The 27,949-nt window shown below is 62.0% G+C and overlaps 1 protein-coding gene and 1 long non-coding RNA gene across 3 annotated transcripts; one reads left to right on the plus strand and one right to left on the minus strand.

Annotated features, from left to right (window-relative positions):
• Positions 1-939: 939 nt before the first annotated feature.
• Positions 940-27,914, minus strand: FLNC (filamin C). 2 transcript variants are annotated; one of them, XM_046021478.1, is made up of 48 exons: positions 27,220-27,914; positions 22,561-22,809; positions 20,908-21,005; positions 20,608-20,758; positions 20,393-20,511; positions 20,115-20,192; positions 19,753-19,915; positions 19,397-19,597; positions 18,089-18,226; positions 17,585-17,711; positions 17,306-17,442; positions 16,914-17,107; positions 16,709-16,822; positions 15,976-16,119; positions 15,647-15,770; positions 15,291-15,451; positions 14,992-15,082; positions 14,734-14,903; positions 14,399-14,516; positions 14,047-14,309; positions 13,071-13,668; positions 12,460-12,633; positions 12,203-12,365; positions 11,743-11,903; positions 10,941-11,108; positions 10,733-10,856; positions 10,073-10,229; positions 9,808-9,997; positions 9,600-9,623; positions 9,240-9,487; positions 8,715-8,789; positions 8,336-8,435; positions 7,934-8,074; positions 7,573-7,701; positions 7,313-7,486; positions 6,548-6,709; positions 6,254-6,457; positions 5,677-5,829; positions 5,470-5,592; positions 5,120-5,362; positions 4,674-4,943; positions 4,442-4,579; positions 4,055-4,170; positions 3,401-3,533; positions 3,128-3,304; positions 2,732-2,950; positions 1,963-2,172; positions 940-1,840 (listed from the first exon to the last, which is right to left on the minus strand). In XM_046021478.1, exons 1-48 carry the CDS (start codon positions 27,572-27,574, stop codon positions 1,653-1,655), a joined length of 8,157 nt encoding a protein of 2,718 aa, XP_045877434.1. In that variant the 5' UTR covers positions 27,575-27,914; the 3' UTR covers positions 940-1,652. The 2 variants fall into 2 exon arrangements, with proteins under 2 accessions (XP_045877434.1, XP_045877435.1); XM_046021479.1 differs by lacking the exon at positions 8,715-8,789.
• Positions 5,295-7,529, plus strand: LOC123952205. Its single transcript, XR_006820572.1, has 3 exons — positions 5,295-5,385; positions 6,966-7,134; positions 7,441-7,529. It is a non-coding gene; the product is annotated as an uncharacterized LOC123952205 (long non-coding RNA).
• Positions 27,915-27,949: the final 35 nt, after the last annotated feature.

The following is a 27,949-nucleotide window of genomic DNA, read 5'->3' on the forward strand; positions in this document are numbered from 1 at the left end:
AGCTGCAGAAGGGCCCTGAGCCAGGGAGGGCAGATTCCTTTAGATGTGAGCATCTCGGGCTGCAGTGTGGAGGGTGGCTTTGAGAGAACTGGCTGGGGCCAGGGAGGCTGTGGGGAGAGTCTGGTGGCCCCGGGAGGCTGTAAGGAGAGACTGGCAGGCCAGGGAGTCTGGCGGGGGTGGGGGAGAGGCCAGCGGGCCAGGGCAACTAGGGGGAGAGAGGCTGGTGGGCCAGGGAGACTAGTAGAGGAAGCGAGCCTGCCAGGGAGGCTTGGGTAAGTGGCTGCTGGGAAGTTAAGTGAAAAGGCTCTAGGGCCAGGGAGGCTAGTTCAGGGGTCTGTGAGCTGGGGAGGTTATGTTCACGAAGAGGCTGGTGGGCCAGGGGAGCCAACTGTGGTGGCTGTGGGCCTCCAAGACTGGTTCAGCGGTCCGTGAGCTGGGGAGCCTGAAGCAGGGCCGTCCGCGGGTGCTGCCTGCATATGCTCATGGGTCAGGGAGACCAAGGCAAGAGCTCAGGCCAGCGTGACCCGTGAGGAGACTGGCTCCAGTTGGGGTCCTGAGCCAGGCCAGAACTGCCGGCGGGGCCAGAGCAGATCCAGACCTGACCCTGGCCTTAGCTGGATTGCAGGTTCCTGGGTTTGTGTGGGGTTCTGCCTGCTTGCTGGGTGAGGAACATTTCCTGTTTGAGTCTGTGCTCACTGTTTTAAGGACCTAATTTTTTGAACATCTTTGAGATCAGGCCGAAGGGAAGCTGGCCTCCCAGGAGCCCTAGGACAGTCTTCCAGAACAGCGTTCACCTCCCTGTCCCAGCCACCAGCTCTCTAGGGGTCGGAGGACTAATCCTGGAGGGCCCTGTCATTGGTTCTTCCAGGTACCCCCACAGCCCCAGCCCTCCCCAGACGGATGGCGACCAACCGTAGAAAGCACACGCACAACAGCCCAGTCTCCGCGACAGGCCGCACTTTATTTGGAGTTTTCCACGAAAGCGACTCCCAGCAGAGCCGCATGGTATGTGCAAAAGTCCCCCCAGAAAGCTGGGCCTCGCAGTGTGTAAAAAAGGCCCCCATGGGGCAGAGCTGTGCAACCGTAAAAAAAAAAAAAAGAGAGAGAGAGAAAGAAAGCAGTCCTCCAGGAAGCCTGGCTGGGCAGCTAGTGGTCGCCCAGGGCCAGGCCACGTCCAGCACTGCTGCTGGGTCTGGGTCTGTTTTCTCCTCTGATTGTGCTTTCTTCTCCAAGTCCTGTGGCCACCAGAGGGGCCAGACACGGTCCTTAGCAGCACGGTGGTCTGGCCGGCAGTGCGGTTTGAGGGTGACCTCTCACACATGCAGACACCCCCAAACACATGCTTCCCACTGGCCTCAGCCCCACCAGAAAACTCGGGGCTCCCCTTCACCCCCTCCCGACCCCTAGCCCGCCCTCGTGTCACATTCGATGGGAGGATCACTGCCCTGAGACAGGTGAGGCCCTCCAAGCCCGGGGGAGGGGGGGCATAGCGGGGTGGGGAGGCTGAGCTGCCCGTCCCACACCCCAGGCAGGTGTTTGTGGTCTGATTCTGCGTGTGCTTCTAGGTGTGGTACTTGTGTGTGTGTTTGTGTGTGAGTGTGAGTGCGTTGGCCGGAGGTGGGGGCCGAGGCTGGGGGAGGCACTTCTGGGATTCAGGGCACATTGACTTTGAAGGGACTTCCAGGGACACTTTCGTCGCCCCACTTGACGATGAGGATGTAGTCCCCTTTCTCCTTGACAGTGTAGGTGACGTTGTAGACCCGGTTCCCCATGTGCTTCACGTAGACCTCCTCACATGGGGTCTTGGGCCCATGCACACCCACCATCATCATGTTGGTTCCTGAAGGAGGAGACAGAAAGGGTTGGGTCACCCCAGGAGCCGCAGCCCCTCAGCGTCCCCCATCCCCCGTCCCTGTGCCCTGGCCCACCCTGGGACACCACCCCTCTCCTCCCTCAGCATGCCTGCTTTGCTGCAGTCCACAGTGAAGGAGTTCTTCTGGCCCACAAAGGCCTGGGACAGCCCCGGGCCCCGTGTCACCACCTTGCTGGCATCTGAGGAGAACTTAGGGATAGAACTGTAGCTGGAGCCGCGGCTGGAGGACGACTTGGTCACGGTCTCCACCAGGACCGTGGATGTTTCGTGAAGGCTGTGGCCTCCAGACAGCCGGGGACCTGAGGGACAGAGTGGGGGTAAGCACAGACTGGGGGAGAGGCCTTCCCTCCCCTGGGCTGCAGGCCCCCGGCCCCACGCTGACAGCCCCATGGGCCGTGTCCCCTCCCTTGCTGTGGCGCCCAGCGAGCCCGGCTGCATGCGCCAGCTCCAGCATCCCGAAGTCCTGGGCTTTGGATGGCTCCAGCCCTCACCCTGGCTTGGTCTGGGAACCCAATCACAGGGTAAGAGTCTTGGTTTATAAAGAACACAGATCCAACTACTCCTTCACCCTGCTTCCGAAAGGAAAGCCTGCTAAGCATTTACTGAGTTTTGCTCTCTAGAAACCCAGATACCTAGAAGCCAGGTGGGCAGAAATCAAGTGACAGGCAACAATAAAGAGAAGGATTTGATCTTCGAAATGGATTGTCTGTGGCTGCACATACGGAGCGCAGAGTGAGGGCGGACCCGCTTGTTCCTGCTAGGCTGCCCGTGGTTTTCGCGTCAGACTGTGACAGTGTGAATGGCCACCGGAGTCATCCAGGCTGGGCTGGAAGGATGCCCCCCACCCAGGGCACTCACCTGTGACTTTGGCCTTGAAGGGGCTGCCCACGATGTGCTGGGGGCCACCGTACTTGATAGCAATGAGGTAGTTGCCCGGGGCCATGGGAGTGTAGGTGACCACGTGACCCTCAGGACACTCCCGACAGTCCAGCTGTACCTTGGAGGGGCCATCGATGGTGACAGACAAGGCCCCTGAGCCCGCGTTCAGGGTGTTGACGATGAACTCTGATGACACGCCTGGGGGTTGGAGGTAGCAAGGCTATAGGCAGGAAGGGCTTGGGGCCCAGGGCTGGGCCGAGCCCCAGGGTCCCACAGCAGACTTCTGCAGGGAGTCAGCCCTCTGGGTCAGGGCAGTACAGGACAGAAGCCGAGCACCCCAATATCCAGCCCTCTTCCCCAGACCCAGACACTCACCAGTACTGCCTCCCTCGAGCCCAGGACCGTAAGCTGACACCAAGCCTGGGTCCCCAGCCTGGCTCTGCTCCCCAACACGGATCTTGAAGGGACTGCCAGGGATGTGGGCACCGTTGAACTTGACATCAATAGAGTGGACGCCGTTTTCATGGGGGATGAAGCGGATGGCGTGCTTGTCTGTCGGGCAGAGGGCTGGTGAGTAAGCCTTTGTTTTTCCCCTCCCCATCCCCTAGAAGGGCCTGGCATGGAGGGACAAGGCCAGGGCCAGCTCACCGCTGTCCAGCTCAGAGACGTAGCACTCCTCCACCGCGCCCGAGGGCGTGTGCACACGAGCATCGATCACGCCCCGAGCACCATTCAGCTGCACTGCAAAGGACGCCGGCTGGTTCACCCTGAGACCTGTCTCCTGCAGAGGCCACAGAGGGTTCTCAGACTCCGGGGAGGGTCTGGAGCACTGCTCTTGCTGCCCGCCTAGCCTAGAGGCTCCCATCCCGGCCGGCCCAGCTCAGGGAGGTGCAAGGCAGGGGCTGGGCCTGTGGCCTTGGCATCCACCTGCCCGGAGGTGGGCCCGCCTGGCTGTGCTGGGCACGGTGTGGGGATGAGATGACACTTCTGTGCTGGCTGTGGGGGTAAGACTTACACCATAAAGCAGGCCAGTGCCTGATCGTGCTGTATGGCCCAGAGGCCCAGACGAGGAAGGAAGAATGGCCTAGATGGGCCTGGGGAGGGCTCCCTGGAAAAGGTGGGTCAATGGGAAGGACTGGAAGAAGCACAAGGAGGCCGACTGGGGATGGGAGTAAGTGAAGGTGAACCTGGGGGTGAGGCGTGGTTTCCCCTGCTGACTGTCTCTTCCAAGGCCACTGCTAAGCCCCTGGACACATGGACCTGCCTTCACTTCCTGCCCAGGTCCTACCCCCAAGCACATACCTGGAGACTGGTGACGGTGAGGCGGCGAGCGTCATCGGAGAGGGAGGCCACAGGCACCACAAAGGGACTGTCTGGTATGTGCTCATCGTTGAACTTGATGGAGACCTCATAGTCACCTGAGGAGGGAAGGCTGGTCAGCACAGGCCCCTGGACGGGAGATGGGGGTGGCGGCAGCTCCAGCCCGCCTCATGCCAGGACAGGCTCCTTGGGTCAGGGCTCAGGTCTAGAGTCTCACATCTGCAGCCGTGCGGGGTGGAGGGAGAGCAAGAGCAGGGGCCCCGGTGAAGGGGGAGTTCTGGGTTCCATCTCTCTGCTCTGATCGGCGAGCAGAATCCCAATCTGGAAGGTTCGGCAGGCTCAGCCTCCCCCTCCATCATGGACACCTACCTGGTTCCTGGACAACATAGGAGACCCCGCAGGAGCCATCTTTTCGGTCCTCAAAGGCAATCTCCGCTTTGCTGGGGCCCTCCACGGCAATGGACAGGCCCCCAGCCCCCGCTTCTCGGGTCCAGATGCTGAACTCAGCTGGGGACAGGGGAGCAGTGCAGAGGCAGCTCGTTAGCACCCTGCCCAGCCCCCTGGCCGCCCCGCCACCCCCTTGCCTGGCCCTGCCCCTCACCTGGCACGCCGGCCACCCCTCGCTCCAGTCCAGTGCCTCCAGCCCTCACTTTGTGGGCGCCACCTTCACCCAGTGGGCCCACAGTGAACTGGAAGGGGCTACCAGGCACATGCTGGCCGCGGTACTTGACAGTGACTGTGTGGGGCCCCATCTCCTGGGGCACAAAGCGCACGCTGTATGCGCTGTCTTCTCCCTCAACGATCTCTGCAGCTTCCATTTTGCCCGACGGGCTGGTCACCTGTGCGGTCATGTCCTGAGAACTGGCCTCCCCTGCAGGGAGTGGGGAGCATCAGGGCGACTGCTCCCAGCTTTGGGCCCTCCCTCTCTCCTCCGTGAAAGCTCTGCTTCTGCCCAGAGCCCCCGCGGCCAGCTGCCGTGCCCTCCCGGTCCTGTCCCGGCCTCCCGGAGGCTCCAGGAGGCCCCTGGCCCAGCACAGCCATGCTCACCCTCCTGCTGCCGGGTGATGCTGCCAAAGGAGCCCAGGCGCTCCCGGCCCAGGAAGTCCCCGAAGACGGCAGGGAAGGGGTCGCCCCCAACCTGGGTGGACTCCTCCACCCGCACCTCGCGCTTGGTCTCGCCGCCCCGCGTCTTGCTGATCTCCGTGCGCTCCGTGCGGGTGTAGGTGTGGCTGCTGCGGGTGAAGGTGCGCGTCAAGCGCTCCTGGGCAGAAACCATCTGGAACCAGTTCCCTGTGGGACACGGAGCCATGGAGGTGAGCGAGCCAGGACTGCCCTAGGGTGGGCTCTGGGCCCACCGCCCTCCCTGGAGCCCCACCTCGGCTCTTCTGGGCTCACACCTGGGATTTTGAGGTTGAGGTCGCAAGTGCTGCCAATGGTGGCAATGGAAGGCGCCTGTCTGCGCCGCGTGATGCTTTCCTTCATGCGGCCCTCGCCGGTCACCTTCACAGTGAACGGGCTTCCTAGAAGGGGAGAAGGGGACCATCAGCTAGCTCAGACCCCCGGCCTCGCGGCCTCCCCCTGCCCAGCCGTCACCCAGAGCTTACCGGGCACGTGCTTGTCAGCAAACTTGATGTTGATGATGTAGGTGCCGGGCTCAGTGGGGCAGTAGGTGACTTTGCACGTGCCATCCTCCATGTCCTCACAGTTGATGTCCACCTTGCTGGGGCCTTCGATACTCAGCCCCAGGCCCCCATAACCTGGCAGGAAGCGAAGGACACCTCTCCCTCAGGCCCTGCCACTCTGCCGTCCCCTCCCCATGCTACAGGCTCTGTCTGGACCAGGGGCCCAACATGTATGATAACCACTAATGACAGCGGGCCCTGCGGGAGAGGGATAAGCCCGGCACTGAACCAGAGGGCCAGGGTTGGGGCAGTCTGGAAAAGTCCCTCAGTGGGCCTTTTAGGTTCTATGAGTAAGGGAGAGTCAGAAACTCGGGACAGCTGGGCTTCCCAACTTGAGAGAAGTGACATGGAACATGCACTACTCCCTCCCCGAGAATGTGAATCCCCAGGGACCGGGCCAGGAAGTTCCTGTGGGGTGGGGGGTAGGCAGGAACGTTCCAAGTCCTCATTAGAAGCACCAGCTGAAATGGGGGAGGGGGGTCCCTGAGGTGAGAAGCACCTGCATTGCGAGTGTCCACGATGAACTCTGCCACCTGGAAGGTTTGTCCCTCAGACAGACCCTTGCCCCAGACGCGCACCTTGCTGGCGTCCCCGATCTCAGACGGCCCCACCAGGATCTTGAAGGGGCTGTTGGTGACATGCTTGCCACTCTTGCGCACGCTTACCACGTGCTCCCCAACTTCCTTGGGGGTGAAGGAGATGCCTGTGGAGAGGGGGTGGTCAGGCACAGGGCCCTGGGCCCGGCAGAGCAGCCCTCCCCCTCCGGCGGCCCTTCCTCACGGCCCGCACTCACCGATGTGGCGGTTGGGCAGGCGCTTTAACAGGCAGGGCTCCTCGTTGCCCGAGGGGGCACGGATGCTGGCGGTCAGCAGGCTCAGATCACTCTCGGTGATCTTCAGGGACACGTCCGTGGAGGTGCCCACGTTCAGCTGTGACGTGCGCATTGAGTCGTCACCTGGTGGGGGAGTTTGACATGTCAGACGGTTAGGAGTCCAGGCAGGCCGTGTCCTCACGGGGCGTGGGAGACCTCCTAGCTGACCCCGCTGGACTCGACAGCTGGGACCCCTCAAAGGGCAGAGAAGCCTAAGAGAGCAGGTTCTTTGGTCGCACATTGGCTGCCGGAGATTACAGGTGGGCCCCGTACCCAGCTGCCCTGTGAGTGCTTCAGGCCTGAATAGGCTCAGCCCTGATCTGTGTATTTTAATTGCAAGTCACATGGTTTTGTGGAACCCAAACACAAGACTGGAGCAGAGGACACAGACGCCTTGGCCGCCATGGGACTCTGATCAAGTGGTTTAGCCTCTCTGGGCCTGCTGACCTACCAGAAGAGATTAGCAGTACCCTACCTCCTCCAGAGTTACTTCAGTGACCTAACATGAGGTGAGGTGTTTGAAAGCACGGGGTGGGCGGATACCTCCCCTCTGCTCTACAGAATGGAGGGCTCCTTGAATTTGTCTAAAGATGACCCCTTGCACCCAGAGGGGCCCCCGCTTTCACCCCAGGTTACTCGGACATGCTGGGCTTGCCCCCCCGGCTCGTGGGCCCACCCCCGCCCCACCTGTGATCTTGGCTGTGAAGGGGCTCCCTGGGATATGCTTGTCATCAAAGCGCACGATGATGCTGTAGTCTCCGGGCGCTGTGGGTAGGTAGGACACGGTGCAGGTGCCATCCTTGTTGTCCTTGCAGGTGATCTCAGCCTTGGAGGGGCCCTCCACGGCCAGGGACAGACCCCCTGGAGGAGGAGGAGGGATGAGATCAGAGGTCCTGCCCTCAGCCCTGCACCTGGCATCCTAGCCCTCTGCCTCCAGCTCTCCTCACCTTCCCCGGCGTCCTTGGTGACAATGGTGAAGGTGGCCGGCTTGTTGACCATGCCATGGCTCAGGCCTGGCCCGTACGCACTGACATGGCGGCTGTTGATGGCGTCCACGTAGAACTGCATGGGGCTTCCTGAAGGAGACCAAGAGAAGGGACTGTGTCAGCAGCGCAGACGGGAGCTGCCTGAGCCTACCACAGCCCCTGGACGTTCCTGCAGCTGCCCTGTCTGCCATGGGGGGCCTGACTGATGGAAGTCTGCCTCCCATAGTGTCTGCATACAGCCGGCGCTCAGTGAATGTTTATTGAAAGAAGGCAGGTGAGGACGAAGCCACAGCGGCCTTCTCTCAGCCCTGCCCCGACTTACCAGGGATGTGGTTGCCGTCATACTTGATCCCCATGTGGTGCAGGCCTTTCTCCGTGGGCGCGTACCTCACCGTGATGGTGCCGTCCTTGTTGTCGGTGATGTTGGGCCGGGCTGTCTTCCCGGAGGGCATCCGTACCTCCCCTGCGGGGTAGCAGGGTTATGTAAGGGACCCTGTTTTTTCCTAGCATGCCCCACACTCCCTACTGCCCCAGGCCCCGAGAGACAGCCCAGAGCAGTGAGATGAAGCCCGCACTGGGGCAGAGAAGGCTTGCGTCTGAGTTCCAGCTGTGCCCAACTTGGCTCTGTGACCCTGGGTAGCTCGCTTCCCCTCTCTGGGCCTGGAGGAGCTGGTTCCTCCTCTGGCTTCCCCAGCCCTCCTGTCTCAGGGCCCCAGGACACTACCTGTGAGTTCCCCTTTCTGTACGGTGAAGGGGATGACCAGGTTGAAGGGCCTCAGCATGGACTCCATTGGCTCTGCGGGCACCACTGGCTCCTCTGTGGCCTGTGGCAGGGGAGAGGAACAGTCATTGCCGGGGAAGGCCTGCAGAGCGTGGCCCGAGTCCCAACAGAAGTCCGAGAAAGGGAGGAAAGAACAAGATGGTTAATGGTGAAACCAGAGCGGCAGGCTGCAAGAGAAGAGGTGCTGTGCTCAGCCCGGGGACCCGCCCGCTCCCCAGTATGGCCCCACACCAAGCCCCAGCCCTGGCCACGGAGGACTAGAAGGAAGAAACGAAACAGCAGGAGGAGGGCGAGGAGCGGCCCAGGCAGGAGGCGGCAGTACCCAGTGCGCGGGGTAGGTGCTGGGCTGGTGCAGCACAGCAGAGGGCTCCTCCACGTGGGCCATGGGGTCACACGCCTGGGAGGCAAGGCACGGAGAGCACGGGCTGTGGCAGGCCAGCTCACGCCAGCCCGAGCACTCAGGAGCTGCCTCCGAGAATGGCCCAGGGACCTGAGATCTTGGGCTGCCCTTGGGGTAGGATGGGTATCTTGGGAGCTTTCCCTCTGGAGGGCTGCAGCGTCCCTCAGGGCCGCCTGGCGAGGGAAGGGGGGAGTGTCTAGGGACTCTGGGCCCGAGGGTTGGAGAACTACATGGCCAGCTCCTCCAGAGAAAACTGACAGACCACTGGAGAGGCCAGAAAATGGGCTGTGCTCAACTCCCAAGTGGGGAGGCTGTGGGAAACCAAAGGCTTGAATCTAGAATGCTCTGGGCCCAGAATCCATCAGACGGGGGGGCGGGTTCTGGGATTCCTTGCTGCTGCTAACAGGGCCCATCTCCCCAACCACTGTCCGGGGCCACAGAGCTTACCAGCACGTGGAAGGGACTGTTGGGGATGTGCTCGCCTCCAAAGCGGATGGTGATGACGTACTTGCCCGGCTCGGGCGCCGTGTAGTAGATGTCAAAGGTACCGTCGTGGTTCTCCACCACATCCACGTCCAGCTCCGCCCCGTCGGGTGTGGATACTGTGCACGTCACCTTGCCCTTGCCTGCTGCCTTGGCATCCACCGTGATCACGGTCTCCTCCCCGATCTGGATGCGGGGTCCCAGGCAGGCACCTGCCACCCAGAAGAGCCAAGTTGAGGGTCAGTGGGAGCTGTGCCCGGTCCCTCTCCATTCCCAGCTGCCCTCATCACCTCAGCCCACAGTGAGAAGAGAAAGGGCACTCACCCAGACCATGGCCTCCAATGGACACTGGAAACAGAGAAGAGTGTGAGGCCACACAGCCGTGGGGTGGGGGTGGGGGGGTGAGGGGAGGGGGGCAGGGCAGGGGGGCTCTTTGACTGGCAGTCCCCTAGGGACTAGGCCAGGGACCTGGAAGAGCTGTGAGGGGTACTTGACGGTGAGCAGGGGCAGAGCGTGGGGGGCGCGCACCCACCTGTGACAAGACACTTGCTGGCATCGCCGGTGGGCAGGGCGTGGATGCGGAAGGGTGAGTAGGGGATCTCGTCACCACCATACTTGATGGTGATGGTGTACCGCCCGGTCATGTCCGGCAGGTAGGACACGGTGTATGTGCCATCCCCGTTGTCCCGGATGTTGGCCTTCTTGGGCTTTCCCTCGGGGTCCTGGGAGAGAAGCAGAGGTCAGGCCCTGCCTGTGGCCAAACCCTGACAGGGGAGACAAGCTACATAGGGACTCACCAGGATCTGGACGGTGAGCAGACCCTCCCCAGCATCCCGGGCATCAATGGTGAACTCCACGGGCAGGCTGGCGGGGATGCCAGAGGCGTTGAGGCCGGGGCCACTGGCCCGTACCTTGCTGGCGTCGTGGGCAGGAAGCACCTTGATCTTGAAGGGGCTTGAGGGACAGAAAGGATGGACAGTTTGCTGGGGGTCTGGGGGGAGTCCTCCCCACACACGTAAGGAGGGAGGATTCTCTGGGGCAGGGAGGAGGGAACAGACCACATCCTGAGTTTTGTGGGAGGGTTACTCGAGGACGCCCAGGATGGACCCTGAGCATTTCCGCGTTGCCCAGGAAGATGCTGGCGTCGGTTTAAAGAGGAGGGTGCCGGGGGCTGCCTTCTCCCCACACCTGTCTTTTCCCAAGGCACTAATTTTGTAGCTATGCGGTGGGAAAGCCTGGGCCAAGGCGAGCCCCAGGGGCTGTGCTGTCTCTCTGGGGCGGCAGGCAGGGAGCCCCACGGAGGAGCAGGCTGGGGTGGCTGAGACTGAGACCAGCTGAGACCAAGACAGGTGGAAGGGGCACCCGCCAGGGCCCTGGCAGGGGCCCGCAAGTATGGCCCAGGAGGAGGCCCCTCCCCCCCCAGCTCGGTCACAGCATGGGAGCCCCAAAGTAGTTACCTCCGTGGCACCTCCTGGTCAGCATACTTGACGGCTACCGTGTAGGGCCCATCGGTGGCTGGGGTGTAATGGACCGTATGGGTGCCGCCTCCGTTGTCCACCACCTCCACGGGCTCCGCCACACCTGGGCAAGGGGGGTAGGGTCAGCAGAGCCTCCCAGCACCCCATCCTCCCACCCCTCCTTCCGCCCTGCCCTGACATTCTGTACCTGTGGGACCCAGCACGGCCACGTGCAGCGGGGCTCGGCCGGCTTGGCTGCAATCCACTGTGAAGGTCTGGGGCACCCGAGCCCTGACGCCGGCCCCCAGCCCTGGCCCCGAGCACTTCACCTTCCCAGGGTCCACCACATCCTTCACCGGCACCCGGAACGGGCTCCCTGCAAGGAGAAGGACATTAGCCCCTGTCCACCTGCCCAGGAAGGTCACAGACACTGAGGAGGCCAGCAGGAGGAGGTCTTCCCTGCCTCCGAAATGCCCCAGGGAGGCCAGACCAACGTGTGCAAATGCTTAAGAACTTGCTAAGAAAATGTAAACAGGGACAGATAAACTTGGCTGGGGACTGGGGCTGGGCAAACCTTATGAGCTGAGCCACCGGCCTGGAAGAAGTCCTGCCAACGGAAGGGTGTAAGCCCGACAGTTCACAGGCCTGTACCCCTGGGGCTAATGATACACTGTATGTTAATTTTTTAAAAAGTAATAAAAAAGTCCTTCCTAACTAAAATTTGAAAAATGGATTTTAAAAATAAAATCCACTTCTGGGGCGCCCCAGGTGGTTCAGATAAGGTTAGGTGCCTGCCTTCGGCTCAGGTCACGATCCCAGGGTCCTGGGATGGAGCCCTGCATCAGGCTCCCGGCTCACCGGGGAGTCTGCTTCCGCCTCTCCCTCTGCCTCTCCCCTGCTCATGCTCTCTCTCTGTCTGAAATGAGTTGGGAACTGTGTCAGCAGCGCAGATGGGAGCTGCTTAGCCCACCAGAGCCCCTGGACGTTCCTGCAGTTCTCTCCACACGCACCTGGGATGGGTCGCCCCCCAAAGGTGATGTTGACGTCATAGTCCCCGGCTGTGAAGGGGATGTACTCCACGGTGCAGCTGCCGTCTTTGTTGTCCTTGCAGGACATCTTGGCTTCCGAGGGGCCCTCGATGGCTAGGCCGAGGCCTCCAGTGCCCGCTCCCCTGCAAGACGACACCCTCCTCAGTTCTGCTTGTGACCGTGAGCGAGTGGGGAGAGGGAAGAGCGGCTGAGTGGGGTGAGTGGAGGGAGGAGGGCAGCTGCCAGGGCCCAGCTGAGGAGAGACCAGCTACAGGGATTGATCTGAGACACTGGGGTGGGCAGGGGCTGAGGGGAGGACAGGTTTGCTCCTGGTCACCCTTGAGAGGGGATTGGCATGAGGTACACACAGGACAGAGGAGAAGGGCAAGGGGCTGAGATCAGGGTGGCCACAGCCTCAGTGTCCGGGCAAGGGAGAGGTTACCTGGTCTCCACGGTGAAGTGGTTGGCCTTGTTGACCAAGCCCCCCTCCAGGCCTGGCCCAAAGGCCCGCACACGGGTGGGGTCACAGCCCTCCGTCACGGCCACTCTGAAGGGGCTCTTGGGCACAGCGACCTCGTCATACAGCACCTCCACCAGATGCACGCCTGGAAGCCAGCCACACGGAGCGGGTCGGGAGGTGCACGGCCCCAAGACTGCGACCCCACCCCCCACGCCCGCCCCACTCCGCCGGGCCCTCACCTTCCTCATAGGCTGTGTACTGCACCCGGTAGGTGCCGTCCCCGTTGTCCGTCACATAGGTGTCTGTCTTAGCCCCCGAGGGGTTGAGCACACGTGCGGTCACGTGGTTCCCACCCGTGGCCGTTAGGGATCTGGCATCCACAGTAAACTCGGTGGTCACCTCGCGCAGGACACCTGGGGCCCAGGAGAGGGGCACTCAGTGTGGGGCCAGGGCAGCTCTCCCACGGGCACTCACGCCCCACCCTCCCCAGCTCCCAGACTCTTCCTCCCAGACACCTGCTACATCCCAGCCCGAGCCCAACCTCCCTCTGCACCCCTGTGCGCTCCGGGCCCGTCTCCCATGGCCCCTGCCTTGTTCCCACCCCCATCCCGTGATCCTCTGTTCACCTCAGGTGCCCCACAGCTGCAAGGGTATGTCTGGGTCTTCTGCCTCCCTGTACCCCGCGTCCCCGTGCCTAGCCATTTCCCTGGGGTATCCGAGCCCTCAGGACTCGACGGCTGCCCCCAAACCCTCCTTTCACCCCACCGTGGCCCTCCCTAAGCCCTCAGCCCCGCTTCCCTCCCTGCGGCTGATGACCATGGCTCCCTCATGGGTTCCTCCTCTCACTCACCGTGAGGCTCCACACCGGGGCCCGAGACCTTGACTCCGCTGGTGTCAACAGCAGGCTGCACGTGGACGCGGGTAGGGAACTTGGGGACGGGGTGCCCGCCGTACTTGATGGTAATGGTGTAGGTGCCGGGGAAGGCGGGGCTGTAGGTGATGTGGTAGGTGCCGTCGGCATTGTTGTGGATCAGGACCTCGGCCTTGACGCCGGCGTCCGACAGGATCTCGATGGTCAGCTCAGCCTCACCCGCCTCTGAGCAGTCCACAGTGAAGGTGGCTGCCTCGCCGGCCTTGCCACGCTCCAGGCCCGGCCCGCTGGCCCGCACCTTGCTCGGGTCGAACACAGGCCGGATGGTGGCCTTGAAGGGCGAGCCGGGGATGTGGGCTTCGGCAAACAGGATGTTGATGGTATACTCGCCCGGCTCCGTGGGCAGGTAGCTGACGGCGCATGAGCCATCGCCGTTGTCCTGGCACTCGATCTTGGCCTCGCAGGGGCCCTCCACCGTCAGCCCCAGGCCGCCTGTGCCAGCCCCCTTGGTGTCAATGGAGAAGGGTGCCGGGGTGCCTACCAGTCCACCCTTGAGACCAGGGCCGTAAGCACAGACCTAGAAGAGGAGCACAGATAAGATGTCCTCACCTCGGGCCCCTCCCGTGCTTGGTCTCCGTGGCTCCCCACCCAGCTCTGCCCCTTCTGTGACCACCACAGACTGAGTCCTTCTTAGAACAATTCCAGATGAGGAAGTGCAGGCAGACAGCCCAATTTATCCCTGGAATTTATCCCTGGAATTCAAACCCAGGTGCGACCAAAGGCCACGCTCTTAATAACCAAGCTATCTCAGAGGCAGGTCCGGGGCCAGGGGGATACCTTGGTATCCCCTTGGTATTCACTCCAGAAATGGGCCCTCTGGCCTCTGCCCCTGTGACTCCTCCATCTTCCCTGTAAACCCCTGCATCCCAGTTCCCTCCAGCTCCTGTCTCCTCACCTTGGAGGGGTCAGGGGGCAGGACACCCTCCACAGCAAAGGGGCTGCCAGGCACGGGGTGACCATCATAGGTGATGTCCACCTTGTAGGGTCCCTCCTCGGGGGGCATGTAGCGCACAGCCTGGGTTTCAGCTCCGCCCCCGGGCTCCAGCTTGCAGGGGATGGGTCGGCGGGAGGGGGAGGTCATCCGCACATCCAGCTGGCCCTGACCGCCAGCCCCACGGGTGTTCACGGAGAACGCCTGTTCTTGCCCCACGGCCACCTCTGCGGAGAGGGCAAGGGGCAGAGTGAACAGGGGCTCCGGGCCACCCCATGATCCCTGTCATTTCCAGGTCTGCTCCTGCCCCACTTACTGCTGTTCAGGCCTTGAACTTTGACTTTGCTCAGGTCAAGCGGGGGCGCCACATTCACCACGAAGGGGCTCTTAGGGACAGGGTCCCCACCGTAGGTCACGGTCACTGCCATGTTGCCCTGTTGGGTACAAGAGCAGGTCAGAACTGGGTGGCTTAGACAACACAGCCTGGCAACATGCCCGAGGCCGTGGATTCGAGGCTCAGAGGGGCACAGGCACAGCTCGGGGTGGCAGGAAAGGGGCCAACACTCAGAAGTGGCCTCCGGAGACTGGAGGAAGGAGAATGCAGGACCCTGTCAGCCAGGATGGGTGAGGCAGGGAAGGGGTGAGACGCACCTGCTGGACAGCTGTGTACTTGACAGTGTAGGAGTAGTCGTGGTTGTCAATGATTTCAAAGTCCCGCACAGCCTCACCCTTGGCGGCCCCAGCAAAGTGCACGTCCAGCTTGGCCTTGCCGGCTCCCTTGGTCAGCACCGTGAAGTGAGTGGGCTTCCCAACTTCCACACCTGGGGGGGCCCAGCCGAGATGGTGGTGAGGGTCTGGTGGACACGCAGCCCCAACCCCAGCCCAGCCCGGCCCCTGCCCAGAATCTACCTGTACGGTTCAGCCCAGGGCCCTCAGCCTTGACCTTGCTGGCATCATGGGATGGGTCCACCTTAATATGGAAGGGGCTGGCAGGGATCTCCTGGATGGAAGAAAGATTCGGTGAGGGTACGCAAAGGCAGCTTCTGAAAAAGCCCCCCGCTTTGTGCCTCCTAAGGCACACTGCCTGCACCCAAGAAGGGCTTGAGCGATGGTTGTGAACTTGTCCGTAAATGACAGTATGTCAAACCACTGGCTGAGACTTGGAGGGTGCAGGCCGCCCATGGTTGCCAAAAGCCAAGGAGGGGTACCTTGTTGGCAAACAGCACCATGATGGTGTAGTGGCCGGCTCCTGGGGGCGTGTACTTGACTGTGAAGGTGTCATTGTCGTTCTTGATGATGTCGAAGTCGATGTCAGCCTCTGCAGGGCCCACGACGCCAGGGGCACATTTGATGCCAATACTCACGTCACCTGAGGGGCGGCAGGCATGAGGCCATAAGCGAGGTCCCCACAGCCCCCACCCCCACTTAATTAGTCCCACTCTGAACTCTGCCTAGACACAGATCTAGCCAGAGCAGGCGCCCCACCAACCCAGACCCACGCAGACCCTGCCCGGGACCCCACCCCAGGCCGCACCCCTCTGACCCCAGCCACAGCCCGGCGCACCTTGCCCAGCCTCACTGCAGTCCACCGTGAAGTAGGTGGGCTCGTTGGCCTTGAGGCCTGTCTTCTCCACGCCTGGGCCGTATACCTTCACCCGCTCAGGGTGACTGCCTTCTCCCACGTTCACCTGTGGGGAGGTGGTCGATGCTCAGCACACTGCCCCTCCCACAAGGCCTCTTACCCCAGCATCACCAGCCCCAGCCCTGCGACCAGTCTTGGCCTCCGTGGGTGGAGAGTGCTGACAAGGCCCCAGGGACAACCAACATCTCCTGCGCAGGCCTCCACCCTCCCTCTGGGACCCCAGGGTCAAGGGGCAGGGTAGGAGGACACACCCGGAAGGGGCTCTTGGGCACGTTGACACCTCCCCAGGAGATGATGATGGTGTGTTTGATGGGCTTGGTGGGCACATAGGAGCAGCGGAAGGTGCCGTCGCCATTGGGGATGACCGTGATGTTGACAGGGCAGCCGTCAGCGTCCTGTGGGCAACACCAAGCAGAGTCTCAGGGTGCTCAAGTCTCCTCAGAGCACTAGCGCCCTCTGCTGGCCTCATGCCACCCTCCTTACTCATCGCCGCAGACCTTAGGCCAAGAGAGCCCAGGGGCAGAGTGTACCCTGGGAGCCTGGAATCTGGAAACCATCTAGGCCCCCTCGTCTCCCAGCTTAGGCAGCAGAACGGTGTTAGTGGGGGAGAGAGGCTGGGCTAAATCCACGTTTCTAAAGTTGAATAATGAACACTTTAAAGAAAAATCATCTTCTCGGACCCAAGAATACATTCATTAACTTTAGGAGTTAGTGGACACCAGTTTGAGGAACTGATCTGGGAAGCCAATGTCTGAATCAAATCATCTTTCAAATGAAAAGTTATTAGTGCAACCAAATACACTTTTGGTAAAATATGTTAAGATTATCATCAGAAAACACGAAATTTTCAGTTTTGCATAGTTCTCCTGGATCCATGAGAGTCAGTCCTGAGATGTTACAATTTCCTCTGCCTCTCACCTGCCCCCACCTTCCCAGGGTTCCCGCCAGGGACAATGAGGGAGGCAGGGCTGGGCGGTGCCCCACCTGGGCATAAAGGTTCAGGTCTCCCTTGCCGGCGGCGCGGGCATCAATGGTGAACTCTGCAGGCTTGTCCACGATGCAGCCAGTAGGCTCCAGGCCGGGCCCAAAGGCCTTCACCTGTGCAGGGGGAGGAGTAGAGAGCTAGGTCAGGGACTGGAGGAGGGCCCCCGGCCCCATCCTGGACCCACATGCAGGTCCCCGACCGCACCTTGTCTGGGAAGCAGTCGGGCACGGCCGGCTGGATGTGGGCAATGAAGGGCGAGTCTTGGATGTCCTCATCATCACAGATGACATGCACGGCGTACTCCCCGGGCTCTGTGGGCCAGTACCTCACATCGCAGGAGCCGTCCCCCTTGTCATCACACTCGATCTTGGCCTGCGAGGGCCCCTCAATGGAGAAGCCTGTGTGCAAGGCAGGGAAGATCAGAGGCCACGAGAGGCAGCTCAGACACTCCCATCACTCCCTCCGTCGCCCCAGTTCCCACTGCATCTCATGCTGATGCAACCCAGCATTCCCACTCCTGTGCCCCCAGTCACTCCCCACGTCCCTCCAACATACCACTCCCCAGCATTCGCACCTGCTACAACCCAGCCACTTACCCAGCGTCCCCACCTCCGTGCCGATGGCCTCCACCACGAAGTCGGCCGACTTGCCCACCTGGCCCGTTTTCAGGCCGGGACCCCAGGCCCGAACCTTCTGTGTTCCTGCCTCTGGGCTCACCTGTACCTCAAAGGGGCTGGGCAAAGAGGAATCTGGCGTCCACGCTAGGAAGTACCTCCGCTAGAGGTACCCCCCTCCCCTCGGAGTACCAGGCAGCCCCTCATCCTCCTCCCGCCCCGTGAGGGCCCAGACAGGAAGGCACGGGGTGCATGGCTCACCTGCGGGGGATGGCATAGCCACCCCATGTGATGGTCACCACGTACTTCCCAGGCACCACTGGGTAGTACTCACACTCGAACACACCATCCCCGGCCTCCCGCACCTTCACCGGCTCCTCTGTGCCCTCTGAGGAGATGGGGGACAGGGAAGGGGGTCAGAGTTCCTCAGTCCCCTCAAGGAGCTCTGGGGACCAGGCCTAGCCTGAGGGCACTGCTGCTAAGGGCAGAGCTGAAGCTCAGGCAGAGATCACATGTCCTCCTATGCACGAACCCCAGGGGAGCAGGGAGGGGCAGGAGGATCCTTCCTGGCTTGTAGTCGGGAAATTGATGCAAGAGAAGAGACAATGTGCCTAAGACTCCATGGTGCCTTTGGTTAGCCTCTCTTTGGAGTCTCTCCAGGGTGGCAGGTATGGCGCTGGCCATCACCACCCTCGGGTCGTCAGACCCACTGGCCAGATTTCCTCCCTGCTCTCCCACTCCCCAGTCCTGGGCCCTGGTACTCACTCGGCCCCTTGACTGTGACCTTGAGCTCCCCGCTGCCGGCACCCTTCGTGAACACCTTGAAGTCCGCCACCTCTTTCACACGCACACCCTTGGGCTGCAGGCCCCGCCCCGAGGCGCGGCAGGCATTGGGGTTACAGGCTGGGGGTTCGAGAGAGAAGATCAGCGGTGCTGAGGGGCCTGAGACAGAGCCTCAGCCTCTCACCACTCCTCCCCCCCACCTCCCTGGGCATTGTCTCCCTGACATCCTCGAAGGCATGGGATTGGGCCTCATGCTGTCCTCCCCTGGAGCCCCTGACACAACCGGGGCCCTTGGGAGCCATGCCGGGACAGGGAGCCGGCTATAAGAAACCCTCCCCACTGGGCTTCTCAGAGTCAGTGTTGCCTGGGACAGACACATGGCAGAGCCCGGGCAGAGAGGGGGGCAAAGAGAGATAGGGGAGGGCCCCAAACCACCCAAAGGCACCCACCCGCAGCCACCGGAGCCTTCCCAGTCAGACCCTCCACAGCAGCTTTACGACTAAGTCATGCCCCAAAACATTATGCAAGGCCCCAGAACAGGAGATATCCGACGAAACAGGGAGCCTGCCACAGATCACAGGCAATGCATGGAGATCAACCTGCCACAGAAGGCTACCAGTGGCAATGAACCCAGACCCTGCTGCTAAACACGGGCCAAAGAACGGCAATCTCAGCCTGCCACGGAACACATAAACTGGACTCAAACCCAGCGGGGCGGGGGTGGGGGCTGGCATGGGGCACAGGCAATGGCGTGGAACCTGGGGCCTGCCACAGAATGCCACGGAAGGGGCGCACTTCCACACTGCCTGGGCCCTGCCCCCCAGCACAGGTGAGGCGGGTCAGCTATGGCCACGCCCGCCCCACCTCTCCTAGATAGTACTAACATGCCACCACCTTCTCAGCCTGGGGGAGGGTGGGCATGGAGTGGTCGAGTGGCAGCAAAGGCTCTGAGTGGCAGGGAGAGAACCGAGGGGCAGAAGTCCCCACCTGAGGCCTGTCGCATATGCCCCTGCAACCGTCCCAAGGTGGCCCCTGTCTGACAAGCTTTGCTGTGGTCTCCTGGGTCTCCAGGGGTAGTGTGTGGAGAGATGATGCGGATGAGGCCTCTCCAGATCTACGACGCCTCCCCCTCCCCCACACCATGGCTTCTCTACCTATTTCAAAGCTTTGGCTCTCCCGTCCCATCCCTGGATTTGCTCCTTTCTCCCATAAGCACTCCGACCCAGAATTTGGTGGCAGTTCTATGTCCTGGCCTCAGTGAGCGGGACTATGGGGATGAAGGGCCTTTACCTTCTGCCACGTGGACAGGGAAAGGGCTGCGGGTGATGGGGGCACCGGCGAAGGCCACGTGCACAGTGTGGGGCCCCTCCATCACAGGCCTGTATGTGCATCGGAATGTGCTGTCGCCCTTGTCCTCCAGGGCCACCTCCACGGTGTCCCGCCGGCCCTGCGGGTCCACGATCACCACGGCAACATCACCAGTCCCAGCCCCTGCCAGGCACAAAGGCTGTGAGCCCCCTTGCTCCGGGCACACAGAGCTCCCCTGCCCTGGGCCCAGCCACCCCCCTCTGCCCCAGGCCCCCATCCATGTCACCCCATGCGGTCACGGACTGCCAGGCCGCCACCTTGCTGGGGCCCGTCCTTACCCGCTGTGTAGATGTCAAAGTAGGTGGGTTTATTGGCCACATTGCCCACAGGCTCCAGGCCAGGGCCACGGGCTGACACCTTGTTGGCATCCCCCAGGGCCATGGCCACATTCACCTCAAAGGGGCTGCGTTCGATGTTCTGGCCGGCAAAGAGCACGGTCACCTGGGGACAGGGCACAAGCTTCAGCTTCTAGGGGAAAGCAGTTCTGAGAGGGGGTGGGTGGGCAGAGCGGAGCCAAGGTCGGGGAGAGGCAGGCCTCTGGGTATGCTGGGGTGAGGGGTGGTGCAAACTGCGGGGAGGGGGGTCCACTCAGCCAGAGCTAAGCATGTGACTGGAATGGGGAGGGTCCGCTGGGAGCTACCTTGTGCAGCCCAGCAACCTTGGGCACATAGGAGACCGCGTAGGTGCGGTTCTTGTCATTGTTGGGAACCACCTTGGCCTATTGAGAAGGAAAAAGATTGGAAGTCACAGTGGCCATAGCCCCTCCTGCCCCCACAATGCCTGGCACCCCCCACGGCGACACCTCCCCCAGTCCCCAGCACAAGAGCGAGTGCTGGTGGCCCTCTCCAGGCCATCCCTGTTAGCCTGTTAGCCTCCAAGCCCATGCCAAGCCCTCCTGTCCCCAGAGGCTCTCCATACCTCTTCAGTGTGGCCCTCGGGGTCCTCGATATAGACCAGCACCTCTCCCACGCCGGCGTCCACCGTCTGCACGGTGAAGTGGGCGGGCTGCAGCACAGTATTGCCGTGGGGCTCGATGCCTGAGGGGCGGAAGGCAGGGCCGGGGTACTTAGGGCACTCCACCCTAGGGTGTCCCCAGCCACCCAGGGAAGATGGTCAGGGGGCTCAGCACCTACCAGGCCCATAGGCGATGGCCTTCTTAGGGTTCAGCTGCTTGGAGCGAACAGGGGCCCCAGGTTTGAGTTTGGCCTTGGGGAACTGGGACAGGTAAGTCATGACAGAATGCTCATCCACATTGGGGTCCACAATCTCCTCGGGGGCAATCACCTGCCACAAGGAGGAAGGGGGTTACAGGGTGCCCTTGGTCCAGCAACCTCGCTTCTCTCCCACGGCCTGACTGGGCCTCCTCAGAGACCCAACATGCATCCGGGGCCCTCTGGCCCTCCACTCTCCCCCCACCCCATCTGCTCGTGTACCTGGGGCACCCCGAGCCAGTCGTCCGCCTGCTGCATGGCCTCCCGGGCGTTCTGCACAGGCTGGTTAGGGTCCCAGGCCTCCCAGTCAGGGCAGAGGCCTGGAGAGATGGCAGAGGGAGATGATGATTAGGGGAGAGCAGCCAGTCAGAATGCAGAGCATCTGCACATCTGAGAGTCTCACGCGCTGCGGAGTCATACCCACGGCCATGCGGCTTGAGGCCCCTGACAGGCCAGGTTCCTGCTGACCCCCTATGTTCGGGTCCATTGGCTGGGGTGCCCATCACTGTTGAGAGGCGCAGCCACCCCCCCGCCGACCCCGAGCACCAACAATGAGGCCTTTCTGCCTTGGCTGACGCAGCCTGGCACCGGCCCTGCCAGTCGGCCTCCTGGCTGCCCGGGCCCCAGCACAGACCCTGTCAGGACACCCCCTCATCCCAGCTGCCCCGGGAGTGCACAAGGGACGTCGGAGGCTCCGTCCTGCACATGCTCCGGACCTGTCCCCCCAGAAGGCCTTCTCACAGCCGGCCTCAAGTCCTAGAGTCCCAGGTACTTCCCACATCAGCTTTAGGGCAAGAGACACCCTCTCCTTCCTCACTGAGCACTTGGGGAAACTGAGGCACTTAAGGGCATGTTTTCAGAGGACTGGTTCTCCTCTGTGGCCAGCCAAAACCCATCCCTCCTAATGGGATGAATGCTAAGGTGGCTCCAGATCACTCCTGTGGAGGGGTGCAGAGGTGAGGGGGTGCTTGGTCTGGGCCAGAGCTGGAGAAGGGGTGATGCTCACTGGTTGGGAGGGGGCCCGGCTCAAAGGCTGGAATCCATGACCGCCGGAACAGCTGAGCTCACTGCTGGCGGCCTCACCAGCTGTGGGCAATGGCTCAGCAGCTGGGAATGCTTCCCAAGCGGCCGGTGCCCCCGCCTCCCACCCCCTGCTCCCCGGCTGACCCTAGGCTGGGGGAGGACTCTCCCAAGGGGCTAGTAGCCCAGCTGATCCAGCCGAGTTAGAAAATGACCTATCCGCTTGGGAGGTGACGGTCAGAGAGGGAGCTGCCTGTGGGGCAAGGCACTATTCTGTGATGCCTCCGTCTCCTCGTGGGCCCTGAGCTGCCCCCAGCTGACTAGGCCAGGGGCTTACAGTGAGAGGGGGCAGGGCCAGGCCATTGGCCACCAGGGGGTGCCCCACCAGCCTCGGCTCCCCCTCAAGCATCTCCTGGGGTATCACAAAGAAGAACCTTCTCAGGGTTGAGCTCTTGGCCTTCTTGCTACAAGTTCTACCACACTTCCATTCTCTCAGCTCCACAGAAATTGTACCCCTGTGGCAAAGTATGAAGCTCATGGAGGAGAAGTTGAGGCCTTGGGCTCTAGCTTGGTTCTGCCACAAATAAGCTGTGTGATCTTGGACGAGTCACTGGCCCTCTCTGGACCTCAGTGTCCCCGTGTGTAAAAGGAGGATCTCTGAACCTTTCGCTGCAGCTACGGGATCTGACACTACCCGTCACAAAGGGCCTGACGCCAGCAAGGACCCTCAGCTGGAGCAGGGGGCAAGCCCCCCAGGCGCTCCGACTCCCCCAGCCCTGACACCGCCATTCTGACAAGCACAGGCCTCACCACCACCAGCGAAGGGCTCCGTGATGGGCCCGCCGGCCCACTCACCAGGGGCACAGTTGTCCACCAGGGCGCCCAGAGCCTTGCCGTCCTGCCAGTCGCGGTTGAAGTTGGTGATGGGCAGCTGGGGCACCTTGTTCTGGATCCAGCCAAGCAGACGTTGTTTGGGGGTCTGCTTGCGGGCATCCTCATCATCCTCGTCTTCCCACATGGGCATGGAGATGGAGTAGTGCAGGATCAGCGTCCAGATGAGACCCAGGATGAGCTTCAGGTTCCCATCCACGATGGCCTTGCTGTCTGCAGAGCGGAGAGGACAGCTGGGCTCAGCAAGGGCACTGCCCTCCACAGCTCAGCGCCCAAAGCTGCCCTTAGAGCCCTGGGCGGGGGGGGCGGAATGCCTGATTCTGGAACCTGCCCCCTTCTCTGCCTACCAAAGTCTCACCCTCTGAGGAGGCCGGACCCAGAAGCCTAACATTTCTAGGTCCCTCGCTTCTCAGGGAGGCTGCCTCCCAATGTGTTCCTGCAACAGGTACTTTCATCTGTGGGACACGGGCCTCCATCAGGCTGCAGGCACCTGGGCGATTATCCGGGATTGTAAGCTTCCTGGGGGCAGAACGCTGTTTTGTTTCACTTTTTAACAGTTTTATTAAGGTATGCCTGCCACCCAGCAAACTGCCCAGATTCGGGTACACAACTGTACATGCCCCTAACGCCATCACCACATCATAAACATACCCATCTCTCCCCAAATTTCCTCACACGCGACCCTTTGTGATCCCTCCAGCCACCCCTCCTTGTCCCTCCTTCCCAGGCAACGAAGGACTGGTCCACCCTTGGTTACTATGGATTCGTTTGCATTTTCTGGAGTTTTATACAAATGGGATCCTATAGTATGTGTTCTTTTTGTCTGGCTTCTTTCACACTAGATAGTATTTCATTACTCTGCTCAGCTGTATTTATCAGTATTTACTTATACTCAATAAATACTGGTTGAATGGATGCATATCTTAAAAACTTAATTTGGAGAGGAATAAAGCTAACCTGGTTCCAGCCAAATTCTCCTCTGAACACCATAAAAGGCTTTTGGAACAAAGTTCGGGAAGGAGGGAGGGGAGGGGGTACAGTGCAAACTCGGGTAAGGCTTGAAAATCATGTTTTTAAATGCTGGGGCCGGTGGGATTTCACAGGAGCCAGGAAGAATGTCACCCATGTAGACTCAAGTCTGGGAAGCTCAGACTTGAGCTTCTGGGTGGGGACACCCATTCCCTCCTTGGGGGAATGCCAGAACCCCCTCCCCAAGATCTGGGGGACCTAGTTCTCCTTCCACAGTCAGAGAGAAAGATCCAGGAGCCAAGGTGGACTAGAGTATAGATCTCTGCAAACCAGCTTATATGTAAGGACAATGCAGGACTGAAATCTGTCAGCCTCCCTGAACACCACTTTTAGGAGGGGGCGGGGAGAGTCAGTCCTGTTTACTGGTGTTGCCTGAGAGATAGCGGAGGGTGGGGCTGGAGGCACCCCCCCCCCCAACACATCTTTTCCTTCTCCTCTCGATCTTGGGAGTAAGCAGCAAGGAGACCAAAGGCCTGAGAACTCCAGCGTCCCCCATCCCACCCTCCACCAGCGCCCCCCCCCCCCCCGGGGAGGATCTCAGCCTGTGTGTCCCTCTGGCCCCCAGCTCTAGCCCCCTTGGCTCCCCTACCCTCTCACTGATTCATCCTTCCTTCCCCGGCAGCTCCCCAGCCCTGCCCGCCCCCACTCCCCCCCTGGCTCGGCCGCAGCACAATGGTTTGGCAGCTTTCAGATTCCATGACACACTCCCTCCCTGCCTCCCGGTGCTCCGAGGCGCTCTCGCAAACACACAGCCCCGCAGGACTTTCACACAGTCCTGACACCCAGTGCCCCGCTGCCTCTCACCACCCCGACAGCCTCCAAAGCCAGTGCGCACACACCCGGGAACATTTCTTGCAAACTGGGGCCAGGTTTCTGGGAGGGAGGCCCTGAGGTTGCTGGGGTTGGAGGGGGTGTCATTCATATTTGCTTCAGGGAGAATTTTCTCCCCAGGAACTGGCCCTGGGCCAAACAGCAAGTGGTCCACTTCGGCCTGAGGCAGGAGAGGGGTCCAGAGTCTCCTTCAGGAGTAATGACCTTCCCCTCCCTACCCGCCCCCGCCCCCGCCCCCCAGGCCAGGCGAGAGAGGGGAGCGTCAACCAAGCCAGGAGTCCTCCCACACACCCGGAGCCACCACTTCGTCTCCAGCCTGGGGACACCCCCAAGGGGGTGGGAGGAGCCTGACAGCTAGTCCCCGAGGCCACCCCAGGCCTCAAGTGGAGGGGGAGGAGAGAGGGCTTGGGCGAGGGAGGGGCCGGCACAGCTGCTGCCCCCTCCAGCCCCTCCCTCAGCTGTTGGCTCTAGAAGGAATAGCAACTGGGGAACAGCTGCGGCACAGAGCTCATTAGGCCTCTTTGTTTGGAGGGGGTGGTGGGGGCCGGGTCGGGGTGCTGAGGTAAGGGCACACAGCTCGTCAACCTAGGCTGAGCACCCCTTCCTCAGGTGGACTTCTTGGCTCCCAGTTCCCAGGCTACTCCTGGAAAGGGAAGTGGGGAGTCTTTTTGACCCCCTCCCGGGTGCCCAGATGCTCCATTTCAGTCCCGAGACAATGCCCAGCGGCGCCCCCCACCACCGCCCCTGCCAGTCCCTTCCCACTACTACGTGGGCCTGAGGGAACCAGAGGAAGCAGAATGCCACCCCTGATGGGGAATCCCTTTACATCTCCCCGCAGGGCTGAGCAACCCCACTGCCGGGGTCCCCCTCCCCCCTCACTTAGCCTCAGGCCCGGCCCCGAATTGCTGACAGCTTATCTCATCAGCGCGAGTCAGCCACTTGGCCCAAATGGGGAACAGTTCCCCTTCCTCTCAGCGGGAACGGAGGAGTGTCCCTCCCACCCCCAAGCCATCTTTTGCTTTTTCCCCCTCTACTCTGAGCTGGCCCCTCCACACTTGAGCCAAGGGGCCCAAGCCAGGCACCGTCATGGGGGAGGGGAGAGGTGTGCTTAGGAAGGATGAGGCCTGGAGAGGGGCCGGCCACCCCCGCGCAGTGGGGAAGGGAGGGGAAGGCCTCAGTTTCCTATGGAGTCCTGGTAAGGCCCCAGGCACCCCCCTTGAGACTCCACCTGGGACAGTCAGGCCGTCCCATCGTCAAATCCCAGCATTCAAGGGGGATGACAGCCCCAGAGGGGACTTGTCTTTGACTTCCCGTACACTGTCCGATGTCCCTCAACACACACACACACACACACTGTGCAGCCCTCAGCCCCACTACAAACACCAGGGCCCCCTCCCCCACCCCCTGTCCTCAGGCTTGTCCTTCTGGAAAGCTCAGAGACATCTGCTGTGTCACGGAGGCAGGGCTATTTCCAGGCCAGAGAGGGTGGGGTAAGGGGGCAGTATTGGGGCAGGAGGGGTAAAGCCTAGAGAAGAGACTGGACAGGGCAAAGGGCCCCGGACTGACTTCAGCTGCTAATTCAGGAGGCCTAGAGATGCCTGAGGGAGAGTGGGGGTGGACAGACATTCAGTTATCTAGAGAAGTCTCTGGGGTACCCTGGTGGGGGAAGGCACCTGACCCTGTGTGAAACTCCTCTCCTGGGGCCCTGGGATGCACCCCAAGGGGCCCTTTCTTGTAAATCACAGCAAGACTCGGAAGAGCTCACCACAGGGTGAGCAGTAGGGGGTCTTCCCAGGGGTAGAGGGTAGGGGTCTTCCCAGGTTCGGATCCAGCAGGGAGCACTGCAGGGCTAGAAGGGGAGGAGCAGCCTCCCGCCAGTCAGAGCCCACCCTTAGATCCCCCGCTGGGCTTGGAAGCCTGGAGTGCCTCCCCACCCCCACCCGCACTGATACACCTTCCAAATCTGGTTACACTCAATGACTTCCTCCCTTCTACAGGCCTTCTCCTCCCTCCCCTTAACCCAGACAGTTAGCTGCAGCCAATCCGGGACTAGGGGGTGGGCTGGGGCCTGGCATGGACTTGGGGGAGCACCCTCCCAGGCAGGCTGAAGCAGGAGGTGGACAGGCAGGGGTTAAGATTCTCTCCACTCGCTCAGTGCCTTTTTAGGTTTCTGAGGCTGGGCCCGGCCTGTCCTGGCCCAGGGGCCTGAACCCAGCTGCTGAGCACATGCCTAGGAGGGCCCCCAGCCCCATGCCTGCCTGGCCACCTTGGATGCGCAGTGGTTGGGACCTGTCCTCAGCCGGGTCCTCCCCCTGTGGAGGTGCTAGGAGGCAAAGAAGCTATTTGTTTTGTTTAGGGAATAGACACCCCCAGGAATCAGTAATGGGCACCGACCCTGTCTTCTCAAGCATGGGCTGGGATGGCCCAATGGCAAGAAAGGGGACAATGAGTCGAGTCGGGTTGATGGGAGTTTGTGCGGGAAGGCTGAGCTGGAGGACTTAGGAACGGTAAGGTTGGGACCCCCGCACCCGAACACCCCTGGACGCCGCTATAGGGACAGACCTGTGTGCAGCAGTGCCCTTGTGGCCTGCGTCGATGGGCGGGGAAGCAAGCCGGGGCCAAGGGGCCTGTCCCTGTCTCCCTCTGCCCCATCTCAGCTCCCCGCGCCCACCCACCCCCTGTGTCCGCCGCCCCCACGGGCCGGCCCATCCTCGGGGCAGGTCCCCCTCCCCCCGTGCCCGCGCCCTGCTCGCCCGCACTGACCGATGGACACGAGCTTGATGTGCTCGCGCTCGAGGAACTCGAGGGCCACGGACACGTTCTCCAGCTTCATCTGGCGGAAGTTGGGGCGCGGGTGGAACTTGCGGTACATGCGCTTCTGGCTGAGCACCTCGAGCAGCGCGATGAGGCGCAGCCCGTCGCTGAGGTCGCGCTGCAGGTCGGTCAGGCGCTTGCCCACGCACTTGAGGTGCTCGTTGCACCAGCGCGTGAACGTGTTCTGCTGGATCTTCTTCCACGGCGCGTCCTCCGCCAGGTCCTTCTCCGTGGACGGCATGTCGTCCACCTCGTCGCCCAGGCCGAGGCCCGCGGCCTCCGAGTAGCCGTTGTTGTTCATCATGCTGGCGCGGGGCTGGGGCGGGGACTGGGCTGCCTGCTGGGCCGGGGCTGGGCTCGGGCCGGGTCGCTGTCGGGGCGCTGTCGGGGCGCGACCGCGGGATTCGCTGCTCTGCGCTGCGCTATCAACTTCTCTCGCGCCCTGGCTGGCGGGACTCGGCGGGCCTCCTCCGCTCTTCGGTCGCGCTCCCTCTCTCTCCTTCTCTCTCCCTCCGGGGGCGGAGCGGTGCTCGGGAAGTGCGGGCCGGGCCGGGGCGGGGGGTTTAAGAAGCCCCCGGGGCCGCGGCCCCCCCACGCCGCGCTTGCGGCCCCCGAGTCCACGTCAGAGCGCCGGCCTCCCAGGAATGCCGCCCGGCCCGCGGGTGGGGGCCGCGCCGAG

The sequence above is a fragment of the Meles meles genome, chromosome 10 (genome assembly GCF_922984935.1).
Source record: "Meles meles chromosome 10, mMelMel3.1 paternal haplotype, whole genome shotgun sequence".
NCBI classification, from domain to species: Eukaryota; Metazoa; Chordata; class Mammalia; order Carnivora; family Mustelidae; genus Meles; species Meles meles.